This window comes from Numida meleagris, chromosome 18 (assembly GCF_002078875.1).
Source record: "Numida meleagris isolate 19003 breed g44 Domestic line chromosome 18, NumMel1.0, whole genome shotgun sequence".
NCBI classification, from domain to species: domain Eukaryota; kingdom Metazoa; phylum Chordata; class Aves; order Galliformes; family Numididae; genus Numida; species Numida meleagris.
Window position 1 is genome coordinate 516,932 of NC_034426.1, and position 22,476 is coordinate 539,407.

Consider the following 22,476-nt stretch of genomic DNA (forward strand, 5'->3'; position numbering starts at 1 on the left):
GCACCCCGGCGGGGCCGCGCCGCGCCCGCGGCCGCCAATCGCGGCGGCTCTGCCGGTTTCCATGGCAATGGTGCGGGAATGGTGCTGGCTGCCTAGTGATGGGGCGGTGGGGGGCGGCGGTACCGGGCCGGGGGGAGCCCCTCCGGCTGCCCCCGTGTCCCCGGTCACCGCTCCCTGGCGCTGGGTTTGGGGTGCTGTTGCCCTGCACGAGGTGAGCGGTCCTTTACTGGGGTCCGGTGCCCCTCCCACTCTGGGGGCCACCGATGCTGCCCCACAGGGCCCAGCGCTGGCTCAACCTGCTGCCAAAAACACAAACGGGGCCCTGCGTGCCCCACATAGGGGCTGCCGTGGGTGAGAGTCGGAGGATGGTGTGAGCAGGGAGAGGGCTGCGGGGTTGCTGTGACACGGGGAGATGGGAGCTGGTGACATAACACTACAGCACCGTTGAGCGCACATGGAGCAGCAGACACACGCTCGATCTCTCTGCCCATTCCCCATCATGCTGCGGTATGGATGGAGAGCACCCTGTGCAGCAGCGATGCTCGGAGGATGGCCATTCGGCAGCTCCCCAGGACCCCGCTCCCAGCCCTGCACAAAGCCATCCCACTGCTCATCCCTCCTCTGCACACCTCAGGCACTGCAGATCGGCTGGGACAGATCCTGCCCTCTGCTTCTCTGTGTGACAGCGCTGTGTCACACGGTTGCTCCATTGGACTGCAGGTGAGGTGCAGCACCAGGGGCTCTCTGGCTGCATGTGCACCTCAGACACTGCTCTGTGACCACCTCCTCGGGGAGCTCTGTGCCACATCCAGATGTGCAGCACGCTGATGTGTCAGCTGCTAAAATAGGCGGCGCTGCCTCTGTCATCTCAGATCACCACGGCGAGTGGTTTTCTCACCGCTGGCTGTGCAGGGTGCAGATGACCCACTTAGATGCTGGGGGAGGTAACAGCCAGGTCCAACAGTCACACGAGCCCCCAAATGCAAACCTCTGAGCTCTCCATGCCAGGAGGAGACCCTGCATCTCCCACTCCCTGCCCACCACTGCTTCCCTGCCCTGGAGGTGCCAGGGAGGATCCCTGGTGCTGCACAGTGTGGAGCAAGGCCCAGGCGCAGCGTAGCTCGCCAACAAGACAGAACAGGCAGGTTTTATTTGCAGGAGAGGAGAGCCAGCAGCGGGAAGGGAAATGTGCTGCTGATAAGATCGCGCAGCTGCAAGCAGTGCGTGGCATGCAGCGTGCACGCAGCGCAGCCTCGCTGGGAGCCCCGCTCCGACACGTCTCACTTAGCGCTCCTGTTACTGTGTGCTGCTTGCGTAGCCGTCCCCACTTACCCCACCAGGTCCTGCTGCACCACTGGGGTCCTGTTCACCCCAAGGGTTCAGGTGTGGGAAGCTGAAATCCAGAGCCCAGAGAGCCCTCCAGCAGTGCCCAAGGCCCCCAAGGAGCCCCGTGATGCAGGGACAGGGTGAGTGGCCCCAAGGACCTCCTGCCTCTTCCACCCCAAAGCTGCAAGAGAGAACATGTTCTGTGGGAGAGGAGAAATAAGGAGCCAAGGGTGACCCTGGGGTGCTCAGAAACCGGGGCGCCAACTCATAGCTTTGAACAAGACACAGATAACAAGGTCCATTGGCAGCCCCGGCCAAGATGGGATGAACCAGGACCAGGGCCCCAGGTGAGGCTGCTGAGGGCAATTAGGACAAATTAGTGCCCTCAGGGTCCTGTTGAACTCCTGCTCTGGCTCTCTGGAGAGAATTTGGTGGGGCCAGGAAGGGTTAATGGGAGCTCCTGTGGTCCCAGCTGGGGAAGGAGGCCGAGGGCATGCCTGGAGTGACTGGCACCTGGCTGCGGGGGGTGGCACTGGGGCAGCTGGTGGGCGCAGACTTGCTTCCATCTCCCTTTCCTCTAGGTGCTGGGGCTGAAGGCAGTGGGGGAGCCTCCCACCACCCTCACAGCCCATGGGGCTGGGGGCTGCGTGGACTCCCCACGGCATCAACCAGGGCGAGCAGCAAGCTGAGCTCACCCCAATAGGAACAGGACACGTTTCCTTGCATGAACCTGCCGGCACACACTCAGGGCACAGGGAAGGCACTAAAATAGGAGCTGAATTGGTTTTTTTTCAAGTTGCAGTTTCTGTTTTGCTGCTCTCAGCAAGAAATGCATTTCCAACATCTCCGCAGGCAGTGACTGCTGAGTGGTTATAATATTTGTGACCATAATAATCCTCAGGCATAAGCACACAGTATTTATCTTTCCTGCTATTTACATACTCATTATTAGGATCACGACCTTTCAAAACCTTTTATGTTAAAACTGCAAACCTGGGCTTTGTTGTCCTCTTGGGTGCGTAACAAAATGAAAGCAGCTCGGGGCAGGCTGTGCTGTGCTGTGCTGTGCTGTGCTGCCCGCTTGGGGTTTTTTTTTTTTAGCTCTTTCTTGTTTTTACTGCTTAAAAACTTGCTGCCTTGTGACCATGATGAGAGTTTTGATCTTTTTTTCCTTCCGTATTCCCTTCAAACATTCTTGAAGTCAGGGAGTGGGGGAAGCAGGGATGGGGAAGAAAAAGCAAAGCCCCTAGTCCTGGGGTAGTCAAAGGGAAAGAAAAATACTCAATAAAACCACCCCCAAAACCTGCTCAAGAAATTTTAGCGGAAGCTTCCCATTGAAACTTGGAGTCAAAGAGTGGGGGAAAAAAGTATTTTTATTCTATTTTTCTACTATTTTTAGGTGCCCTGTCCAAAGACCAGAAGATGGGGAATCAAGGCCGAGCATGGGAATGCACAGGGGTGTTTGGGAACCAATATTTGGGCACTGGGGACATGGGAAGCCGGGACATTGGGCCCACTGCGTGGGTGGGCTGAGGTGGGGACAGTGACAGTGGGAATGTCCCGTTCCACGTGGCCTCACAGAGGTGGCAGGGCTATGCTGGGACGTGACCACTTTGCTATGAGCCTGGATGGGTGCGGGGCACAAGCATTCATAGTGTGCTGAGATTTGCGGTGCCCATTTCTAGCACCCCGTGTCCCCCGGGCTCCATCCCCATGCAGTGCCCCCCACTGCCACCTGTAGCCCTGGGGCACCGCATGTGTCTTTTTCCAGTTGTTGTGTTTCTTGGGAATGGAATCAAACAGACAAAGTCCACAAGCGAATGCTGAAAGTTTTATTTAGCAGCCCCTGTGCCGCTGTGCAGCGGTGCAAAGCCACTCAGCAGCCCCCTCCTGCCCCCGTCCGCATGTGGCCACCACCCCCAGCTCCGCGCAGGACTCTGCCGAGTTTGATGTGAAGATGGGATGAAAAAAGTGCAAACTGGAGGCCGTGCTACCTACCTGCCCTCCCATGGCGGCCAGCACGGAACCCCCACCCCGCAGAGCACGCGGTGGGGACAGGGCCATGCAGTCCCCTGCTCCCCTCTGTGCCAGTCAGCGGCATCAGGGATGGTGCCAGCCCGTCTTCAGCTCCATGACGGTGGTTGGCACATGGCTTGCTGTCGGCGTTCTCTTCTCCGTAGCCCACAGTACACTCATCCATAAAGTAGGAAACACTACACCCTGCAGTGCTGTTTAGTAGTGCTTTCTACTTTATGGGTGACTGCACTGTCTCTCAGTCGGTGTCGGTGGTTGCTCTCCTCTGGCGACGCGCTCTCCTCCACCCGTGCCTGACCACGGGGACCTTTGTGGGCGGCGTGGCCGGGGGACACGAAGGGACGGGCAGCCCCTGCTGGCGTCACCTCCCACCCTGAGGAGCCGAGCGGGGCGCAGGGGATATCCCCACCTCAACCCCACGGGGAGATCTTGCCTTGTAACCCTAAGACCCCATCAGGGGCACAAGGGGCAGCCTGGCCTTGCTTGTCCCTGTGGGCGACACCCTAGTTTGTAAGCCACCATTCTCTCTCAGACCCCATCCTGGTCACAGAGAACCTTCTTGTCTTGTTCCTGCTGGAAAGAATCCCCTCAAACCTCATTATCCCCTCTCAGACCCCCACCCTGGGCCTCTTTGCCCTACCCCCACGTGGGAGACTGGGAACCCCCCTCCCCCCTCAGAACACCTTGTTGGGGTACATTCCACCTCAAACTTCGTTGCTGGCCTTCCAACCCCCTTTGAGCCACAGAGGACCACTTCACCTTGATCCAAAGGGTGAGATCCCACCTTAATTCCCTCCATTGTCCCTCAAAGCTCATCAAAGTCACATGTGACCCCCTAGCCTCACCCACATGCAGAGATGCCACCTCAAAGTCCTCTGGCCACAGGGGCATTTTGCACTGCCCCCATGGTGAGGACACTACGGAAAACTCCACCTTCATGGCCGGGGACCCTTTGCCTTGCCTTGTCCCTATGGTGGAGACCCTGTCTAAATGCCACTGGGGTCGCAGAAGACTCCTTTGCCTTGTCCTCATGGTGGGGACCTCATGGCAAACCCTGTCCCCGTCACAGGGACAGTCCTGTCAATGCCCCTGTGGGGTCCCCATCTCTCGGTCCCACCCTTGTCTCTGAGGACCCCCTTGTCCCGTCCTGTGAGGTGTCACAGACTGTCCCACACTCTGTCCCCTCGAGGTTGCTCTCTCCTTTGTGCCACAGGAGTGCCATGGGCTGGGGGCTCCTCATAGAACTCCACCTCTCCCCTTTCTGCCAGCCCCATGGTGACCCGGTCAGTGTCCCCACTGTCCTTCAGGCCACGTGCTGGGTGGAACCAGGAGACCCCCGCAGCCACACAGAGCCCCGTGTCCTGCTCCAACCTCACCCCTGCACCCCCGCTGCCCCACATCAGCCTCACCTGCCCACATCTCCGCGCCTGCTGCCTCCCATCCTGCTGCCACCGAAATCCCCCTCGGTGGCACTTCTGCTTCAGCTTCTTCCCGCCTCCTCCCACCCATCCACCACCGCGGTGCCTCCTCTCCACGCTGCCCTGGGGGGGGAAATCCTTACCCATGGGGCATCCTTAGTGCCCGCGGCCCCCCTGGCATCGGGTGGGACTGTGGCTGCCAAGACCCTCCAGGCCCCGACTGCTCCATGTGGGCCCCCTCCGCCGGCCATATCCCTCTGTACGTTACCAAGTTGGGGCGCAGGTGGCCCACGCCGGTGCCGGTGCTGCAGGTGCTCTGTGAGGTGTTGGTGTCTGGAGGAGCAATGGGTCGCAGTGGGGAGCGGGGCTGCTTTTAACCCCATCCTGCCCACGTGGCCCCAACCACAGGAAGAGCCGTAGCTGCCGAGGAGATAACGGTGCCTGGTCCCACCCAGCGCCGCCCTGCAGCCCAACCGCAGCCGTGGGGCGAGGGGCAGCCGCCCGCCAGCGCCGGAAGCACCGGGGGCCGTTGCAGAGCAGCCGGTTACGCTCCCCTGGGCCTCGCTGTGCCGAGAAACAAACATGTTTGTGCAAAAAAAAAAAAAAAAAAAAGGCCATTTGCACTGTTTGCACAGGGAAGGGTGACAGCAGCCATGCCAACCCCCCCCCAGACCCAGGCACTTGTCGCAGAGTGTGAAGTTGGCTCTGTGGGGCTCTGCACAGCTGGCTCTTCTGAGCAATTCTGCTGTGTCCCGTCATCCCAGCCCTGCAGCAGGTGTTCCTGAGCGCAGAGCTTAGGGAGGGGATGGCAGTGTTGCATGGGGGTTTGTGGGTTTGGGGTCCCCGAGCCCCATGGCAGGAGTGCAGCAGGAGGGGACTTGTGTGCCAGTGAGCTGCGAGCCCTAGCCCTGCTCTTTAGGAAATGTGTTGCCCAAGAAACCTTCCTGAGTCTTTCCCTTACACAGTGCTCTGCAACACCAGACTTCCCCACAGCTGAGGAAGCCATAACGGCCAACAGGAACATGAGGCCCCCGAAAAGAAAATGAAAGCCAGCTCTGCAGGGCGGGCGCATACCTCTCGCACCGCCGCTCGGGGGCTGGAGCCATGAGGGGCGGCCATCAGCGCCCCATAGCACCAGCACTGGGACTGGAGTGAACCCAGGCATCAGTTTTGCAGCCAAGGGCCCATGGCACGGATGCCATTTCCAAGCTGTGTGCAGTTTTGCAGCCTTGCTGATCTCTGCATGAGAGCAAAGAGCCGCGGGTCTGCACAAGGGTCAGCTCCCAGCCCTGCTCTCCCGCTGTCACTGAGAAGTGCAGCATGGAGCCAGAGAAGGTCAGCAATGCTCCATGAAGCCGTGCCTTAAACCACATGAAAAATGATGAGCTAAATCTCCGAAAGTGGCTGTAAATGGGAATGCCTTGGTCTGTGGGATGGGTTTCACGCGGCTGTGCAAAACACTCATTTTAGGGCAATACCATTCACTCTCTACATTGATAAAGGAAATGTTTAAAAAAAAATACACTGGTGAGGTTTGCAGAAAGCAAAGAAGGAGCAAAGTCAAAATCAGCCTAGCAGCCGCTGAGATTTGGCTTGCTCCAACAGCAGGTGTTGGGCTTACAGCAGGCAGAGGAGCAACGGGCACAGAGAGAATTTGCCGTGAGACTCTTCCCAAACCACGAATCCGTCACCTGGACGCCTCCTGGGCCCTGTCCAGCCTGAAGTGCCCTGTCACTTCTGGGGACACCCGAAAAGCATGACAACGCTCTGGGTGGGGGTGAGGTGTGAGTGGGTTCTTCCTGACCCGAAGACAGCCCCACAGCAGACAGCACTGCTGAGCTGACAGGGCCTGCTGTGCTGCCGGCTGTCAGGGTGCCGCGGGTCAGTCCCCAGTGGGGCAGGGGGACAAGGCCACCGTACGCCATGGTGAGCCAGTAGCAGCCCCCTGGAGTGAGCCCACATACTGAAGCAAAGTGAAGGAGCCGTGGTGCTGCTGAGGGATGTTCCCCCCACCTCAAGGCCAAGGCCACGCTGCTTGAAGCACACCCTGCTCCAAGGGCAGCCCAGCCTTGCTGGAGCTGTGTCTGGGTGGCCAGCAACAGGCACTGAGGCTCTCGGAGACTTTTTGCTGGAGAAAAGCTCTATTTAACACTAATAGCGCTGCGAGGAAAGGTGGAGCTTGTTCCCTAAAGGAGGAGAGCTGGCGCTGGAGCAATACGCCAAGGGGAGGGTGAAGCACGTGGCCGGGAGCAGGGCCGGGGGTGCCATGGCCCAGGGAGCACAGCAGGGCACAGAGCTGTGCCCACACAGAGCCAGGCGCCCGGGGGCCGTTCGCTGCAAAGCAGGCCCGGGTGCCTTCCCGGCAGGGAAGTGGGGGAGGTGACGCTTCCTCTTTCCTGGCTGCGCAGCAGAGCGTGGCCAGGGGACACGGCATTTCGGGTGTCCCAGGCTGGGTTCCTCCTCCGGCAGCAGCCCCCCGCCACCTCCTGTTTCTCAAAAAGAAGGAAATCAGCAGATCTGGTTTCATGGGCTGAGGAGGACTGAAAGTCTCCGACTGATGATGAACTCACCACATCCTCTGGCCATTGGTTAATTTTGCCAAGCGGCAAACAAGGCCATGGGAGTTTCTAACTCACTCCCCGCTCCCCATTCCTTCTGCACTCTGCACACGCAGCCAAAATAGCTGCTGAGATCACAGAGATGTTTGGGGTTTGGCAGGGGGAGGTGAAGCAGCTGCGTTTCCTCTCCGGGGGGGGATTTCGTGGGAGCACCCAGCCCCCAGTGCTCCCGGCCTCGCTCTGCGTCCATGAGTGTGCGGGCAACAAGTGGAGCCCCCACGGTGCTGGGGCAGCCCCTGACCTGCACTGAGCCCTGCACTGGTGCAGGACCTGGCATTGCTCCCATCTCTGCTACCATCTCAGGGCCCTCAGCTGTGACTCGACTATCCACAGCCTCCCTCTGCACTCCCCTTTTTGCTCTTTTCTGAGTGCCGATGGTGCGTGGAACTGCCAGCCTCAGCCCCGCTCCCCACTGCTGTTGCTTTTCCAGTAACTTTCCCAGTATCAACGAGCACAGGGCAGCGGGCGCTGGGGCTCAGGGGGCAGCAGCACAGCCGACCCAGGCCCTTGGGCAGGGGGAAGGGCCCTTGTCGAGCCGTACAGCCCGGGCACTGTGAAAGAGCTGATATTTCTTATCGCTCCTTGCAGCAACTTCCCCTCCTTGGCTGTGGTCAGAGCACTCGCTGCACGCAGGGGAAGTAGCGGCCGGGCTGGCTGCCTTCAGGCCTGTGCTGTGCTTCACGAAGCCAGGAGCTGTGTCGGAGGAGGAGGAGGAAGAGGAAAGGGTGCTCTTAACCACAGGCTGCCTCAGCCCATGCTGCTGTCCTGGGGAGTGGGAAAGGGGTCTGTGTGCTGCTGGCTCCTCAGCCTCAGCGGCGCAGACAGCTGGGAGCATCTCCTGCTCCACCCAGCAGTACCTGCCAGCCCCAGATGGAGCCCTCCTTGTGCCACTGTTCCCTCTGAAGCCTAATGACTGCATTCCCAACACAAGCCACCAGTGTCCCTGTCAGAGCAGCCTCAAATGTCCCCAGTGGATAGAGTCACCTGTGGGCCCTGAGCTGGCGGTGCTCCCAGGCCTGGCTGCACTGAGTCATGGAGGCCAAAACCGCCTCCTGGGGACACGTTGGATGGGCAGAGCAGCCGCTGCTGCCCTCCTGCTGACTGGGAGGGATGGTGTGAAGGCACAAGGAGGAAATGCAGCACCACTGTGCCCAGAGGAGAGGGCTGGGACAGACTGGGACACACTGAGATTGGCTGGGATGGGCCAGGATCCCCAGCTCAGCCCAGCAGGCCCAGTGTCGCCTGCACTCTGCTCTCTGCCCATGGTTTGAGGCAGGGGACAGGACCCGGGGGGGCCGAGCCCCATCCTTTGAGCAGCCCACACCAGCACCAGGGGACACACTGCGGCTGTGCCCAAGGGCTGCTGCCCGCAGCTGGTGTGATGCCAGCATGGGCTGCCCATGGTGCCAGAACGGCGCCTGTCTCCAGGCCCAGTGCCGCACTGGGAGCGCGGCCGTTGGGAGTGAGTCAACCAGAAACTGCCGGGTGAAACGGGCCGCGAGCGGAAGGCAAATGAGAGCGCGAAGGGAAACCTCAAAAAGCCGAAGTGACGCGACGGGGCGGGCGCAGAGGCCGTGGGGCGAGCGCGGTGCCTTGCTTTGCCCATATATAGACAAATCGCGGCCTGTCTGCGCCAATGACGGATGTGGGGCCGTTGCGCGGTGCCGATGGGGCACAGAGCGCTCTGTCATTTTCCATGTCACCTGCTGCAACCGGCTCGCAGGTGGGGGAAGGGGCAGCGGGCCAGGTCCTGTGCCCCCCAGGGCCCCACTGCTGTGTGGGCAATGCTGGTTGCCCCCTCCCTGCCTCCATCCCGGGTGGCGGCCGTGTCCCTGAGGGCACGAGCAGGATTGAGGCACCCAGCATGTAATGCTGGGATGGAGGCCTCTGAGCCCTCAGCCCAGCTGGAATCATTTTCGTGTTCCAGGCAGACATTTAAGGTGGTGCAGATGGCTGAGGAGGAGAGCACCTGGCGCGCTGGGTGGGTAAGAGGCACAAGGGAATGTGTACCCAGGGCCTTGGTCTGGCTGGTGTGCTCTGTCCAGCTCCAGGACCACGCATAGGCTGCAATCAGACACGCAGAACACCACTGCTCAGAGCACACGTGGCTGCACACCCCCGTGAGCAGCAGGACCAGCTGCAGGACCAGGACGCACAGGGCCCAGGAGTGCTGCAGATAAGATAGACACTGTCAGGCTGCCACATGCCCCCATGACTCCAGCTCTGTGGCTCCACTTGGCTCTCTACCCTCAGGAAGCGCAGTGGAGAAGTGGGAGGCCTCCTGCCCGGGGGAGGTTTGGGACCCTCTGCCAGCTCCTCCTGTTCCCCAGCCACCCCAGCCCTGCTGGCACACTAACAGGTTCAGGTAACACGAAGCAGCCGACGGCCACTTTGCAGACAGCACCATGCATGCAACCAGTGACAGCACGAGGGTGGCAGCCACTTCTTCATGAGCCCTTCGCAGGCCTTGTCCAGGCACTGACAACCTCCAGCCAGCTCCTTCTCCACGAAGTGTCCTCCTTCCCTCTGTACCTGGTGACGGGCAGATGCCAGGGTCCCTAACACAGGTCGGAGCACCTGCATTGCACCTCACCTGCCGCCTCCATCACTGGCACACCAGGAGACCCTGTGGCCCCCGCACGTGGAAGCTGTGCTTCAGCTCCTCCACGCTTCAAAATCTTTCACATCCGCCCACACCTCCGAAACTGTGCATCCAGCCCTTGTGCCACCGTTAGTGTAACCCTCCTCCCCTGCAGCCCCTCCTGCTGAGAACCCCCGTCCCCACCACATCAGAGGCACCCAGTGTCTCGCTGCCTGCGAGCTGCCTGCCCTGGCTGGGTGACAGTGGGATGGGGCTGCACCCCCTGACCTCGGCCTGCTTGCCAAGGAAAACAGCTTCAACTTAGGGCTTATTTTTGTTTTCAGCACCCACCATCAAGGGTCTCGGCCCCCCATTCATTAGCTTGGATACAGTCAGACCTTAGCATCTCAGGGATGCCTGAGTTTGTGAAACGCAGTCCAGAGGCAGTACGTGACAGGGACTGACTCTGCCCAGAGGGCCCTGCGCAGGGTCTCTGCTGCCCGGCCTTGACATGAGCACACTGACAACCAGAAAGGCTGCAGGAGCAAAACCAGGGGACAGAGGTGGGGACTCCCACTCTGCACTGCCCACATCTCCTGCAGCCCTGCAGAGGTGCACCCAGCACGTCTGCACTCAGCTGCAGGTGCTCACCCGGGGCCCATCTCACCCAAGACACAAGACCCTGACAAAGGAGCACCATGCTGGCCTGGGGGTCCCTGTGCCGCATGTGAAGCCCTGCACATGGAGCAAGCAGGGGGCCTCCTGGGGACAGTGAGGCTGGGCATTTCCCAGCACAGCAGGCAGCTGCCTCACACAGAGACACCGTGTGCTCTGCGGTTTTGGAAAGTCACTTTTCTCGCCCAGAGGGAGAGCTGGGTATCGGTTCTCAAAACCTGCACGAAGAAATGCGCTCGCTCGTGCTTCCTGCCCTGCTGCCCTCGGCCCTGCCGCCCTCCTGGCAGCTCCCACGCGGTGCCCGAGCAGAGCAATCCAGCCCCGCAGCCTGAGATATTTTAGCGTCATTTGCTGCAGGGGGAGGAGCTGCCTTGAACTGACTCAGATCCACAGCTCCCTGCCCGCTGGAAGCTTACAGCCCAGGCTGCCGCTGCACATTTTTCCTCTGATTTCTTCAACGTGAGAGCTCCCTGCCCTACTTTTCTCCGCAAATAAAGCTTTGCATCCATTTGCTTTTCCTGCTACAAAGCCACAGCAGCTCCGGGGCTGGAGTCTCACTGAAATGCTCATTTCGGGTGCTTTGCAAAGTCCAACACTCAGCTCCAGCAGCCTGGGAGCAATGAGTCACCCGGGCAGTGTGGGCTGGGAGATGCAGTGTGTGTGGTGGGGGCGATGGGCAGAGGCACACAAAGTCAGCCCAATTCGAGGCACCATGTTTTTGGAAGCGCTGCAATCTGCTGCAGGCAGAGGAGATGCAGATCCCGGTCCAAAGACCACCGGTGCCAGGCAGTGAGCTGCGCTGTGCTGGCTCTATTCCACCTGCACCACAGCTCCCACCAGTCTGCACTCTGCATTATCCAGAGGGGGCTGCACCCTGCAAGACATGAGGTGCCTATGGGTTTTTCACTTCCCTACCATCTTACTTGGGAGGCACAGTGACAGCATACGCTGCTGTCTGGGAATTTTCTAAGTGAAGCTCCCAGTTCTGGGCTGTAAGCGAGTTACTGGAGCCTCCTCCTGGCCCACAGACCCACACCCGGATCCTGGCTGAGCACCCCGCACCGCCTGGGGCCCTGTGCAGAGCCCTTCTGTCGGCCCTGCACCAGGGGACACAACAGCTAATGTGCTTTGGAGGAGCACCCCCCAACTCTGGAGACCAGGAAGGTGGGGGGAGCCTGCAGTACAGCTCCCAAGACGCTCAGAAGAGAGATGGAAAGTGGAGATGTGCCCCAGGTCTCTCCTGCTCAGGGCCACCTCTAGCAGCTTTTCTCCCCATCCCCAGGCCCCAGCCCTTCTCCACAAAGCCCTGCTGCCACCCCGTGGCACTTGAGCAGTGAGGCTGCAGAGCTGAGCATGGCTGCAACGATCGTCCTATCTGCCACACACAGGATCCTTCCAGCCTGGCCAGAGCCAGAACCTCACTTCCCAGGTCCACTGCCTTCTGATGGAGAAAGCTGCCCAGCTCATCCTCCTGGACCACTTTGATCTGAACCTCATCAGCTCTCACCAACCTCAATCGGCAGCGCTGGAGGCAGCTTTCCGGAGGCTGTACCCTGCGGGATCCCCAGCTTGTCCCATGCCTCTCCCTGGACAGCCTGGCCAGAAATACCCTCCAGGGCCCGACATCTCCAGGCCTTGACACGTGGCAGTCACACCCTGGTCCTGACGCTACACCTACCCACAGCCTTTTTGGGCTACTCTCAGGTCCATCTGCAACCAAGCGAGCCTAGAGGGTAATCATCTGGTAATTTTGGAGACTGGGATGTTCATCAGGGAGACATGAAGGCCAGGTCCAGCATCCTCCCATTCCCTAGGACCTGCACCTGCTGCTCCATGTCTTCAAGATGGGACTCTTCAGGGCCAGCTCCACACTTGGTCCAGCAGAGCAGGACAAAGAGCACACTGCCTTGCTGCTCCTAACGTCAACCCCACCAGCAATGCGTTCCCTTCACTGCAGCCGCTTTTTTCCTATATCAGATACATTTTCCAGGCTTTTACTAGTTTTTCAATATTTGTAGCGTACAGAACACAAAAATCAGGTTTATCATCTACAGGATTATTCTAGAATAAAAAAGCTTGTTTCACAGAGCTGCTGATTTAGGACTCTGCGCTTGGACAAGTCACCTTTGTGATTGGCAGCTGCTGCAGAAACAGAACAAAAGAAACTAAGCAGGAGCAAAGGAGAGCAGCTCTCTCAGAAGCACGCACTAGCCAAGCTGATGCTCACGACATGCATTGACGTCAGTAACTTCACAAACGCAAGGCTGAGTGGGTGTTTCCACCCGTTTGTGGAAGCAACACCCCATCGCTCCCTCTGCAAGGCCCGGCGCTGCCTCTGTTACACCAGCAATGGGTTCATCTCGCTCTGCCTGCACTGACCAACAGCAGGCCAAAAGTCATCCAAGTCTGCTTCCCATCCCTGCTACAGGACCCCGCAGGCTCAGGGCACAGTGACCTCTGGACAACTACCTCCACACGGAGCACTCTGTGCATCATCCTACATATTCCATCCAGCCAGGAGACATAAAGCACAAATCACAAGTCTTGTGATTGTCCATCACAGCAGTGGACACCCACGGACAATCAGGGTAGGAGCCTCTTCTTGAGATGGGATTATTTGTCCATGGCCTATGGACAAATGGTGCTGGGTGTAAACTCCAAACCACACCAGCAGTGTGCCAGGTATGGGACTGAGTGCAAAACCCCTTCCCATGCTTTCTGCTCCCCATGGTGGATGAAACTAGTGGCTGAATATACATGATGGACTCCACACTGACCAGGAATCATGTTTTATTGAAATATTTACAGTTGTGTCCCAAGTCCTCTTTACCCATGCTGACTACAAAAGGTTTGTGCATCACCGTTAAACACCTCTTTCCCAGACCTACTCACACTCCCCTCCCTGTCAAGGCTGTAACAGATTTTAAGGTCTTCGTGGTCCAGCAGTTGCACGGCTGAGTCCAGAGGTACTGAGCGAGAGCAGCTGAGCCAGCAGCTCCCTCATAGTCCAGGTCCCTCATGCTAAAACTAAAAGGTTTCAGAGCAGTGCCCCACGTGCCAGCTGCCTTGCTGAGCAGCCCAGCAGAGCACCAGGGAATCCTCCACGCTGCACGAGAGCCCCTTAGGTTTTGATAGCTGTGTCTCGTGACTTGTAAGCCACGCCGCGGCTCTTCAGCTCTCGGACGATCCCTGCAACAAGGACACAAACACATTTCAGAATTCTCTAGGAATGCGGAGCCCTAAAAAAATCTGGTTGCTCTATCATGTAGATATCTCTTCATTGCAGAGATTAAGAACTGGACAATCTTCCTCTTAGTTCCTTCTAACAGTGTGTCAACTTCACTATTAAGAGCGTTCCCTCCTCTACTTTAAATGCCTGGACAGAGCACCCAAATATCGACTCAAGTTTTGCCTTGGAAAACACATTGGGCAGAGACTTTATCTGCATTATTTTCTACCTGTCGACGTTTGAATATCATGACTGTACAACACAGGCCAAGCTCTGAAAGGTTGCTCTTAAACCTCCTGGTCACTTCTGTGACTTGTCTGCAACTCCCACCTTCTAAGTAACACCATAGCAGCGAGATCAGAAGAGCATCACGTGGTTCAGGACAGCTCTCACCAGTGCTGCGCATCAGGGACAGCCAAATGACAGCCTGCAAGGCCCTCGAGTGCAGCCTGCTGGCTCTTGTGCTCCCCAGCCCCTTCTTGCTTCTGCCTGTGATGTGAGGATGTTCCCCAAACTATGCAAGGCCCAAGAGCATCTCCCATATGCATCCCCTCCTGCTGCTGCCCTGCACTCATGGCTGCGCTCTGCCTGCAGCTGCGCGGAGCACATGGCATCACTGCCATGCTCTACTTGCTTCAGATGTGTCCAAAGCTGTGCCAGGAGGCCTCATGCCTCACAGTGTTCCAGCTGTCCCCTAACACAGATGGTGGAGCTCAGGTTAGGAATAAAGCAGTTGGCATTCCAGACAGAAGTACAGCTTTTACACTGGGTGTGGGGGACTGCAGCCCTCTTGGGACACAGGTTAGAAGTCTGATCTTGGGCTGCAGACAGGACAGTGGCTCTCGTCCAAATTGGAAATATGATTTCTGCTTTATGAAGGTAGGGCCAACTCTCTACACCCTCCACTGCACCTATAAATTAACAAATAGCACCTTAGCTTGATGTGAGCCCTCAGTGCAGTACTGCAGTAGAAAGGGATATCTGCTCACCAGTCCTCATCAAGACAATTTTCCCAGCAGCACCCTTTCTGCACAATTCATTTTTGTTTCCTTGAAGCTGTACAGCTTGAAATGTGCACACTTTCTGTAGCCAGGCTTTAATCACATTTCATCACTCTGATGTGCAGTCTTGCATCACAGGTTTTATTCAGCAGCATTTTAATACCAACCTTTGGCAAGCAGAATGCTAGATGACCACAGACAACCTGTCTGTGGAACAGTGAACTCTGCCTCCCATTCCATGCCTTTTTGCAGTCACCTGGCTAATCCTTTCATGCACATGGGGTGTGCTCTCTCAGTTGTAACACTGTTTACTGGACCCCCAAACGCTGACTTCATCAGATCAACACAGTGTAACACTCAGAGAGTGTAACTGGCCAATATACAGTGCTGAATATACAAAACAACCAACCCCTCAGTGGCCACCTGTGCAGCAGCACTCCCTTACACAGCAGCAGTGTTACCTTGGGGCAGGCGGCCAGTGACGGACACTGCATACACACCCGGCTTGAAGTTACCTGAGGGAAAGAAAGCTCTGAGTTCCTCTGCATGGCAGCAGCCAGGTGGGCAAACAGCCCCACCAGCCTCAGCCTGCACAGGTGCCCCCTCCTCAGGAGCCGCAGCAGCCCAAGGAACAAATCCTGCTGCCCAGCATCACAGAACCACAGAGTGGTTTGGGGTTGGAAGGGACCTCAGCCCCATCCCTGCATGGGATGGGTGCCCCCCCAGATCAGGCTGCCCAGGGCCCATCCATGGCCTGGGGCACCCACAGCTCTGAGCAGAAGTGCCAGTGCCTCACCGCGCTCTGGGAGAAGAATTTATTCCTCACATTGGACACAAATCTCCCCTCTTTCAGTTTAAAGCCATTCCCCCTCACCCTATCACTATCAGAGGGTGGTTAGGGGCAGAACAGCGGATGACACTCACTGATGCGCTGCCACTTGGAGACCCAGCTGTCCTCGGGGCTCATCATGGCGATGATCCTGTGGGAGAGAGGAACATGAGGGGACTGTCACCAGCCCGCTGCCACCGCGCACGCCGTCCCGGCCCCCTCACCCGTCGAAGGAGGAGCTGGTGCAGTCGTAGACCATCTCGCGGTTGCCCTTCATCTGCAGGTAGGCATCGCAGTTGTCGCAGCCGTCGTACTCGAACTGCTCGAGGGTCTGCGCGGGGAACCATAGAACCACAGAGTCACCGCGGCTGGAAAAGACCGCTGAGCCCACCGAGTCCAACCGCAGCGCGCCCAGTGACCGCGTCCTGCACTGACCCGCAAGGCCGCGCGGGAGGGGCGGCGGTGGAGGATAGGCCGGGTCGGGGGGGAAGGCCCGAGCGGGACGGGGAGGGGGGAAGGCCCGGACAAAGAGGCCCAGGAGGGGCTTGCGAAGGCCGCGGGCCCGGCGGAGCGCACCTTGACGAGGGAGCAGAGCAGGCAGGCCCGCAAGTGCCGCAGATCCTTGGGGACGGTCTCCAGCGCCATGCTGCCGCCGCCGCGCACGCGCAGAGCGGGGACGGAGCGGGCAGCGCCCGGAGGGGGGCGGCAGAGAGCGGCGGGGGGCGGGCCTCGGAGCGCCGGGCCCGGGGGAGCGGGGGCGGCGGAAGGAGCCGCCGAGGCGCTGCGAGAGGGGAGCCGGGGCAAGGCTGAGGCCCGCACCGTGAGGCCAGCGCCCTCCGCCGGCTCCCTTGGCTGCAGCGCTGCCGCTCCCGCAGCGCAGGCCTGACGCGGGGCTGCGGGCGCTCGGCCCGGTGGCTGAGGCAGCCGGTCTGAAATAACGTCTTCATGGAATCGTAGAGTTCCATAGAACGGCTTTGGGTTGGAGGGACCTCAAATATCACCTCATTCCAACGCGTGCCGTGGGCAGGGCTGCTGAGCGACAGATCTGGCACCAGCTCAGGCTGCCCTGGGCCTGGGGCACCTCCAGAGGTGGGGCACCCACAGCTCTGGCCGCAGTGCCAGCACCTCATCACCCTCTGGGTGAAGAACTTCCCCCTGACATCTAATCTACATCTCCCCTCTTTTAGTTTAAAACCTTTCCCCCTTGTCCTATCACAGTCAACCTCTGTAAAAAGTTGATCTCCCTCCTGTTTAAAACCTCCTCTCAAGTACTGTAAGGCCGCAGTGAGGTCTCCCAGGTGCTCTCTCTTCTCCAGGCAGAACACCCCCAGCTCCCTCAGCCTGTCTCCGTATTACAGGTGCTCCAGCCCTCTGAGCACCCTCATGCCCTCCTCTGGACCCCCTCCAGCAGCCCCACATCTTTCTTGTGCTGGGGGCCCCAGGCCTGGACGCAGGACTCCAGGTGGGGCCTCATGAGGGCAGAGCAGAGGGGGACAGTCCCCTCCCTGCCCGCTGCCACCCCTCTGCTGATGCAGCCCAGGGTGCTGGAGGCCTTCTGGGCTGCAAGTGCACACTGCTGCTCATGTTGAGTCTTTCACCTACCAGAACCCTCATGCCCTTCTTCGCAGGGTTACTCTCTCTGAGTTCTTCTCCCAGTCTGTATACATATCTGGAATTGCCCCCACCCAAATGCAGCACCTTGCACTTGGCCTTGTTACATGGGCCCACCTTTTTAATTTGTGAAGGTCCCTCTGGATGGCATCCCTTCCTTCTGTTCTATCAGCTGCAGCACTCAGCTTGGTGTCATCATTAAACTTGCTGAGGTTGCACTTAATATCATCTGTGTCACTGATAAAGATGTTAGAATACAGGTTGCAAGATGGACCCCTGTGGGACACCACTCGTCACCGCCTCCACCTGACGCAGGGCCACTGACCACAGCCCTCTGGCTGCAACCTTCCAACCAATTCCTTATCCACCAAACAGTCCACCCTTTGAAGCCCTGTCTTTCCAATTTTGAGATGAGGATGTGGTGGGGAACCATGTCAAAGGCCCTACAGAAGTCCGCGTACATGCCATCAGTTGCCCTTTCTTTGTCCACTGATGCTGTCATATCACTGAATGCCACCAGATGTGTCATGCATGATCTGCCCTTGGTGAAGCTGTGCTGGCTGTCTCGGATCACCTGCTTGTCCCTCGTGTACCCCATGGAACTTCAGACATGAAGCCATGAAACTTCTTAAAACACACACCTAGTGGCTTTGTACATAACAAAAACACGCGAACAGGCCGGGTACATGGATAAATATATTAGTAAATAAATATATTTCTGAGCACGTCAGCATATTCACACATCTTTGTTTTTATCAGACATAAATACACAGTGTTGCATATATATAAAACCTATTCTTCCATTTTGGTTGATAATTTATTCCCAAGCCCAGGACAGACTCAGCAAAACAAAACAAAAAACAAACTTGTATTCACATTTAGAAGGATCTGAACTTTAAAAAAGGGAGGAGCAGAGGCTCTGTGCAGAATTGGAGGAGGTCCAGCTGGCCCAGCAACCCATTCTGGTGGGGCTGAAGGTCCTGGGAAGAAAGTGGTCCCTGGGGAGGGACTGATGGTTTCGTTGTGGATAGAGCAAGGTTGGGATGCTCTGGCTTCGGTCAGTTTTCAGCTGGGTCTATGGACTCAATAAAGGAAAACAAATGCTGTTTCACTGCAGTGATGCTGAGGACATGCAGTGACCGAGCCTAAGGGTACTGACCACTCAGAAGTCTCACTCTGAAGCGAGAAGCACAGGAACCAATAGGAACCATTCCCAAGTTCTCAAACATCACTTCTCTTTTAGGTGGCTGAGGATTGTAGTCCATCGACAGAAAAGGATTTCAAAAACCATCTTCCTGCAGAGTTCCTCCCTCTCATCCCACCCGCGAACCCACCTACGCAGACCTGCATACGTTCAGCTCAGCAAGCCCCACTGAGAGGGTGGAGATGTCTGTTTTCTGAATGAAAAGTAGCAGCAGCGTAAAAATCAGAAAATGAAAACACTTTAAGGCGGGCGTAGCCCTGTACAGTCCAGTAATACTGCAGTAGGGAGTGGAAAGGGTTTGTTAGTACTGACCACTTTCTCCAAGAAGCTTGGGGCTTGCTGAGATTCAATCCTCCTTTTTGTAGGATTAGGAGAGAAAGGAGTACTTTTAGACTGCAAACTAGACACTCGTTCCTTTGAGGCAGTGAAATGCATCCTTGGAGGCTCTCAGCCTTCTTGACTCCTAAAGAAACCGGTGGGAGCACCCTGACTTCATCACCCCCATCTGTGAAGTCATCTGAGCCCTCTGGGACGGCCGAGGATGTAGGGGGCTGGTGGAGACAAGCCATGTGCCATATACACAACAAGCTGAACAGGGGGAATCTAGACCTGTTCCTGGCTTTCTTTTTCTCTTCAAGACTGGCTTTCCTGCAAAAGAGAAAACATCTGCACTTGTGTCTTCTGCTTGTTTTGTAGGACAGACAAGAGGAGCTTGAAAAGGTTAGAATACAGTTCTGCTGGGTTCTTTGATATGAAAAATTTAGCTCTTCTCTAGTCTGAAATGTCCTGCAGCGACTTGATCACAGGAGACAAGAAAATGAACAGTAGCAAGGGAATTGTGTTTTGTTTAAAGCCGTCTTACTGGTTGGCTTTTAATAACATCATGTTAGTGACTTGCAGCTGGGACAAAGATGCCTTTTTCAAGGATTAAGGGTAGCAAGCCCCATAAAAGCTTTCATCAGATGAGAAGGAAGGCAGAGGCTGGATTAATCTGAACTGGAACTATCTAGCCAATCTGCTCTTGAACTGAGGAAGAAGCTGCTGCTTCACAGGAAGACATGGAGAGCTTATCACAGAGATGGGGAATTTCTGTCCCTATATCAGGTTTCTGTCAGAAGTTACCTTCAGCTCTAATGGCCTATCCTTCCCAATATTTCATTAACTCTGAAAACCTGAGACAGTCTTGGTGCCCTATAAACATGCTCTCCACGTGGAATTCTGGCTAATTCTTTGGCCTGAATGGTCAGTTAAGGCAGTGAACTTCACAGTCTAAATCCTCACTGTATGAAAACTGTTTGGGTTTCATATTGTGAATTTGCCTGATTTTATTTTACTTGAATGTCACCAAATTATGAGACATAGGAAACAAGAGCTGGTCATGTTCCGAGTGTCTCACAGAAGTAAAAAGATAAGGCTGGGTGATAGATGGGGCTCTGCTCTGCATTTATTACACATGCTTTTACTGGGATTTTTGTACTGTGTCTTGGGGCAACAAGGGAAGCAGGAGAGAAGCAGGAGCCATGTGAACTCAAGGATTTGCAATGACTCCTGTGATGGGGCCATCTAAACTTTGAAATACGCTCAAATCATGTAAGCTGTAAACAGGGCTGTCCACACCTGTTTTGAGAGTAGATGGAGGCGTTACAGGGTAAAAAAGAGAGATGTATTCACATTACAAGATGAGAGGGTGGATTCTTTGCAATGGAGAGAATCTGACCCAACTTATTCCCAGAAGCGGTGACATTGTCCCTGGGTCTTCATCTCTACTACTGCTGGCAAAACGCAGCACCTGGCTGAGCTGGCTTCAGCTGAGGGACAATGAATTGGTGAAAAGTGGTGAGTGATGTTGGTTTCCAATGAAGTTGGAAGAAGAACCTTTCAGGGCGTACCTGTGAGTGCTGGGATGGAGAATACCTTGTTCCTGTGTCTGAAATAAGAGTGGAAAAGTTAAATGAAGAAGTCTGGCTTTTGACCTAAGAGAGGAAATGAAGTCGGGAGCTACCAGGCCACAGAAAGTCATTCCTGCAGCTTTTGGTCTTGAAGGCTTGTTTATTTCTGAAGTGTTTTTCAAAACCTTCTGCGACATGAACATGCCAAAATAGCAGCTTGCACTCACTCCGCGAGCTCTCCAGCTGGGGACTCCTAGGACTGGTCTCTGAGCAAGCTGGCCCATGCAGACAGATGCCACTGGATGAAGATGGGCTGCCTGTGCCTTCACAGGAGAAGAGGACCTGGAGAACACAGCTCTGTGTTTTTGTGACCATCACAATGTGGAAACGTTGAGGAGACCACAAGTTATTGCTTATTTGCAGTCTGCATCGCAGCTGGGCCGTGCAGCTCAGGACTGGTCCATACGTGCAGACATCAAGGTGTGAGCTGCACTCCGGCTGGTGTGCTGAACATCTTTGTCCAATCCAGCTCTCCCGTAAGCAAATGAGCCAGTGTCTTGTTAAACTGAGTGTTCATGGACATCCTGGACCTCCTCTTCAGATCCTGCAGTCAAAAAAAGAATAAAGAAAGTGTAAGCTGTAGCTGAATGCTCCAGGGCCTTGTGCTGACCACTGCAATAGAGAACAGATTCTGCAGTGGAAGCCACAACGTTTCTCCCAGTATTCTGGAGGGACTTTTCTGGCCACCTCCACAATCAGGTTATTCCTCTATGTTAAGACACAACAAAACATAAAGATAAGACATCAAACTCCTATTTGAATATTCAGAAAAAGCAAGCTGAGGATGTGGTGCATCCCAGGATTCACCTCGCTACTAGATGCTTGCTTTTGAGAGTTTTTGATGTGTGCTCTTTGAGAGAAATCTGTACAGCCATGTCAAAATTATCAGCACCAGAAAACCTTGCTGGCTCATATTCACACATGCCACGGCACCACCCTGCAGACACAAGGGACGACAACAAAAGAAACTCCAGACAACAAAAAGAGACTGCAAGAGAGGTGTGAGCGCAAGGAAGGTATAGCACAGGTGTTTCAAGGTGTTCACAAATCATTGCTGAGTCCCAAAAGCCACCAACCAACGAGTGGTGGTCTGCCACTAACACCAACGCCCTGCACCCAGCCAGCAAGGATTGTGGTTCCTTCCTCCCCAGCCCCATCTGCCTGGTGAATTACTGACAGGCAAGAGCTGAGTAGGTCGCATTGAAACACTCAGCGTAAAGGCTGCCTAGAAACCGTGCACCCTTGGTTACTGCTTCAGCCAGTCCTTTTCTCCTTAATGTCGCTGAGCGCTGATGTGTCCACTGCGTTCCCTTTCCCAGATGTCTCTCAAGCCTGCCCAGAGCTCTCACACAAGGTAAGCACAGCCCGGTAAATGCATACATGCATTATTTTTCACATTTCCCTTTTCCTGAATGTTCTTGAGATCAAAAGGAAACAAATGCCCACGCAGCTATTCAGAGAGAGCAATTCAAAACAACTTTTCAAATCAGCCACAGAAGACTCTTGTTCATTACAAATCACCAGCTGTAGGAACAGGACTTCTGCAAATTAAATATATGGGAAGAAAACAACTAAAGGAGATTCTGCTTTGAAAACGTAGCTCACAGATGTGGGAATATTAATGGACAGACACAGCATTATACATATGTATGTGTGCAGGTCATGGCTGAAGTACCAGAAGACAGAGTTTGTGAGATCTGGCATTCGTGATGTGTACAGGCAGCCTGCTGAATACACCTCTGCCAGCTGCTCCTCGGGTGTGCTGGCGTACACACTGCACACGGGAGGCCGGACAGCTTCGACTGCCTTGTGGTCAGTAAGGAGCCTTGAGTCTCAAAGAGGATTATCAAAATATTTTCTGAAAACTGTGCCTGTGTGAGTGTCCCCTGTTACACAAACTGAAAGTTTTAAAAGGTCCTGAATCAGGAGACAGAGAGGTGGGAGATCCAAAGCTGATGAGCTATAGACCCGCACAGAGTGAAGACGTGAAGGAGCACACCT

The 22,476-nt window shown here is 56.1% G+C and overlaps 2 protein-coding genes across 3 annotated transcripts in view; both read right to left on the reverse strand.

The window, feature by feature from the left end:
- Window positions 13,426-16,434, reverse strand: SUPT4H1 (SPT4 homolog, DSIF elongation factor subunit). The gene is made up of 5 exons (XM_021416072.1): window positions 16,288-16,434; window positions 15,936-16,042; window positions 15,807-15,862; window positions 15,344-15,397; window positions 13,426-13,841 (listed from the first exon to the last, which is right to left on the reverse strand). The coding sequence occupies exons 1-5, from the start codon at window positions 16,354-16,356 to the stop codon at window positions 13,774-13,776; spliced, it is 354 nt and encodes a 117-aa protein (XP_021271747.1). The 5' UTR covers window positions 16,357-16,434; the 3' UTR covers window positions 13,426-13,773.
- RNF43 (ring finger protein 43) overlaps window positions 18,006-22,476 on the reverse strand; it is a 54,881-nt gene continuing 50,410 nt past the window's right edge. The window contains exons 9-10 of one of the 2 annotated variants that reach the window (XR_002443996.1): window positions 20,416-21,019; window positions 18,006-19,174 (exon numbers count right to left, since the gene is read on the reverse strand). Coding sequence is in view for 1 of the 2 variants with exons in the window: in XM_021415642.1 (XP_021271317.1) it covers window positions 20,976-21,019 (44 nt within the window). In the remaining variant the exon portion in view is untranslated. Of the gene's footprint in view, window positions 21,020-22,476 lie in introns of both variants that reach the window. The other variant, XM_021415642.1, reaches the window with a different exon arrangement.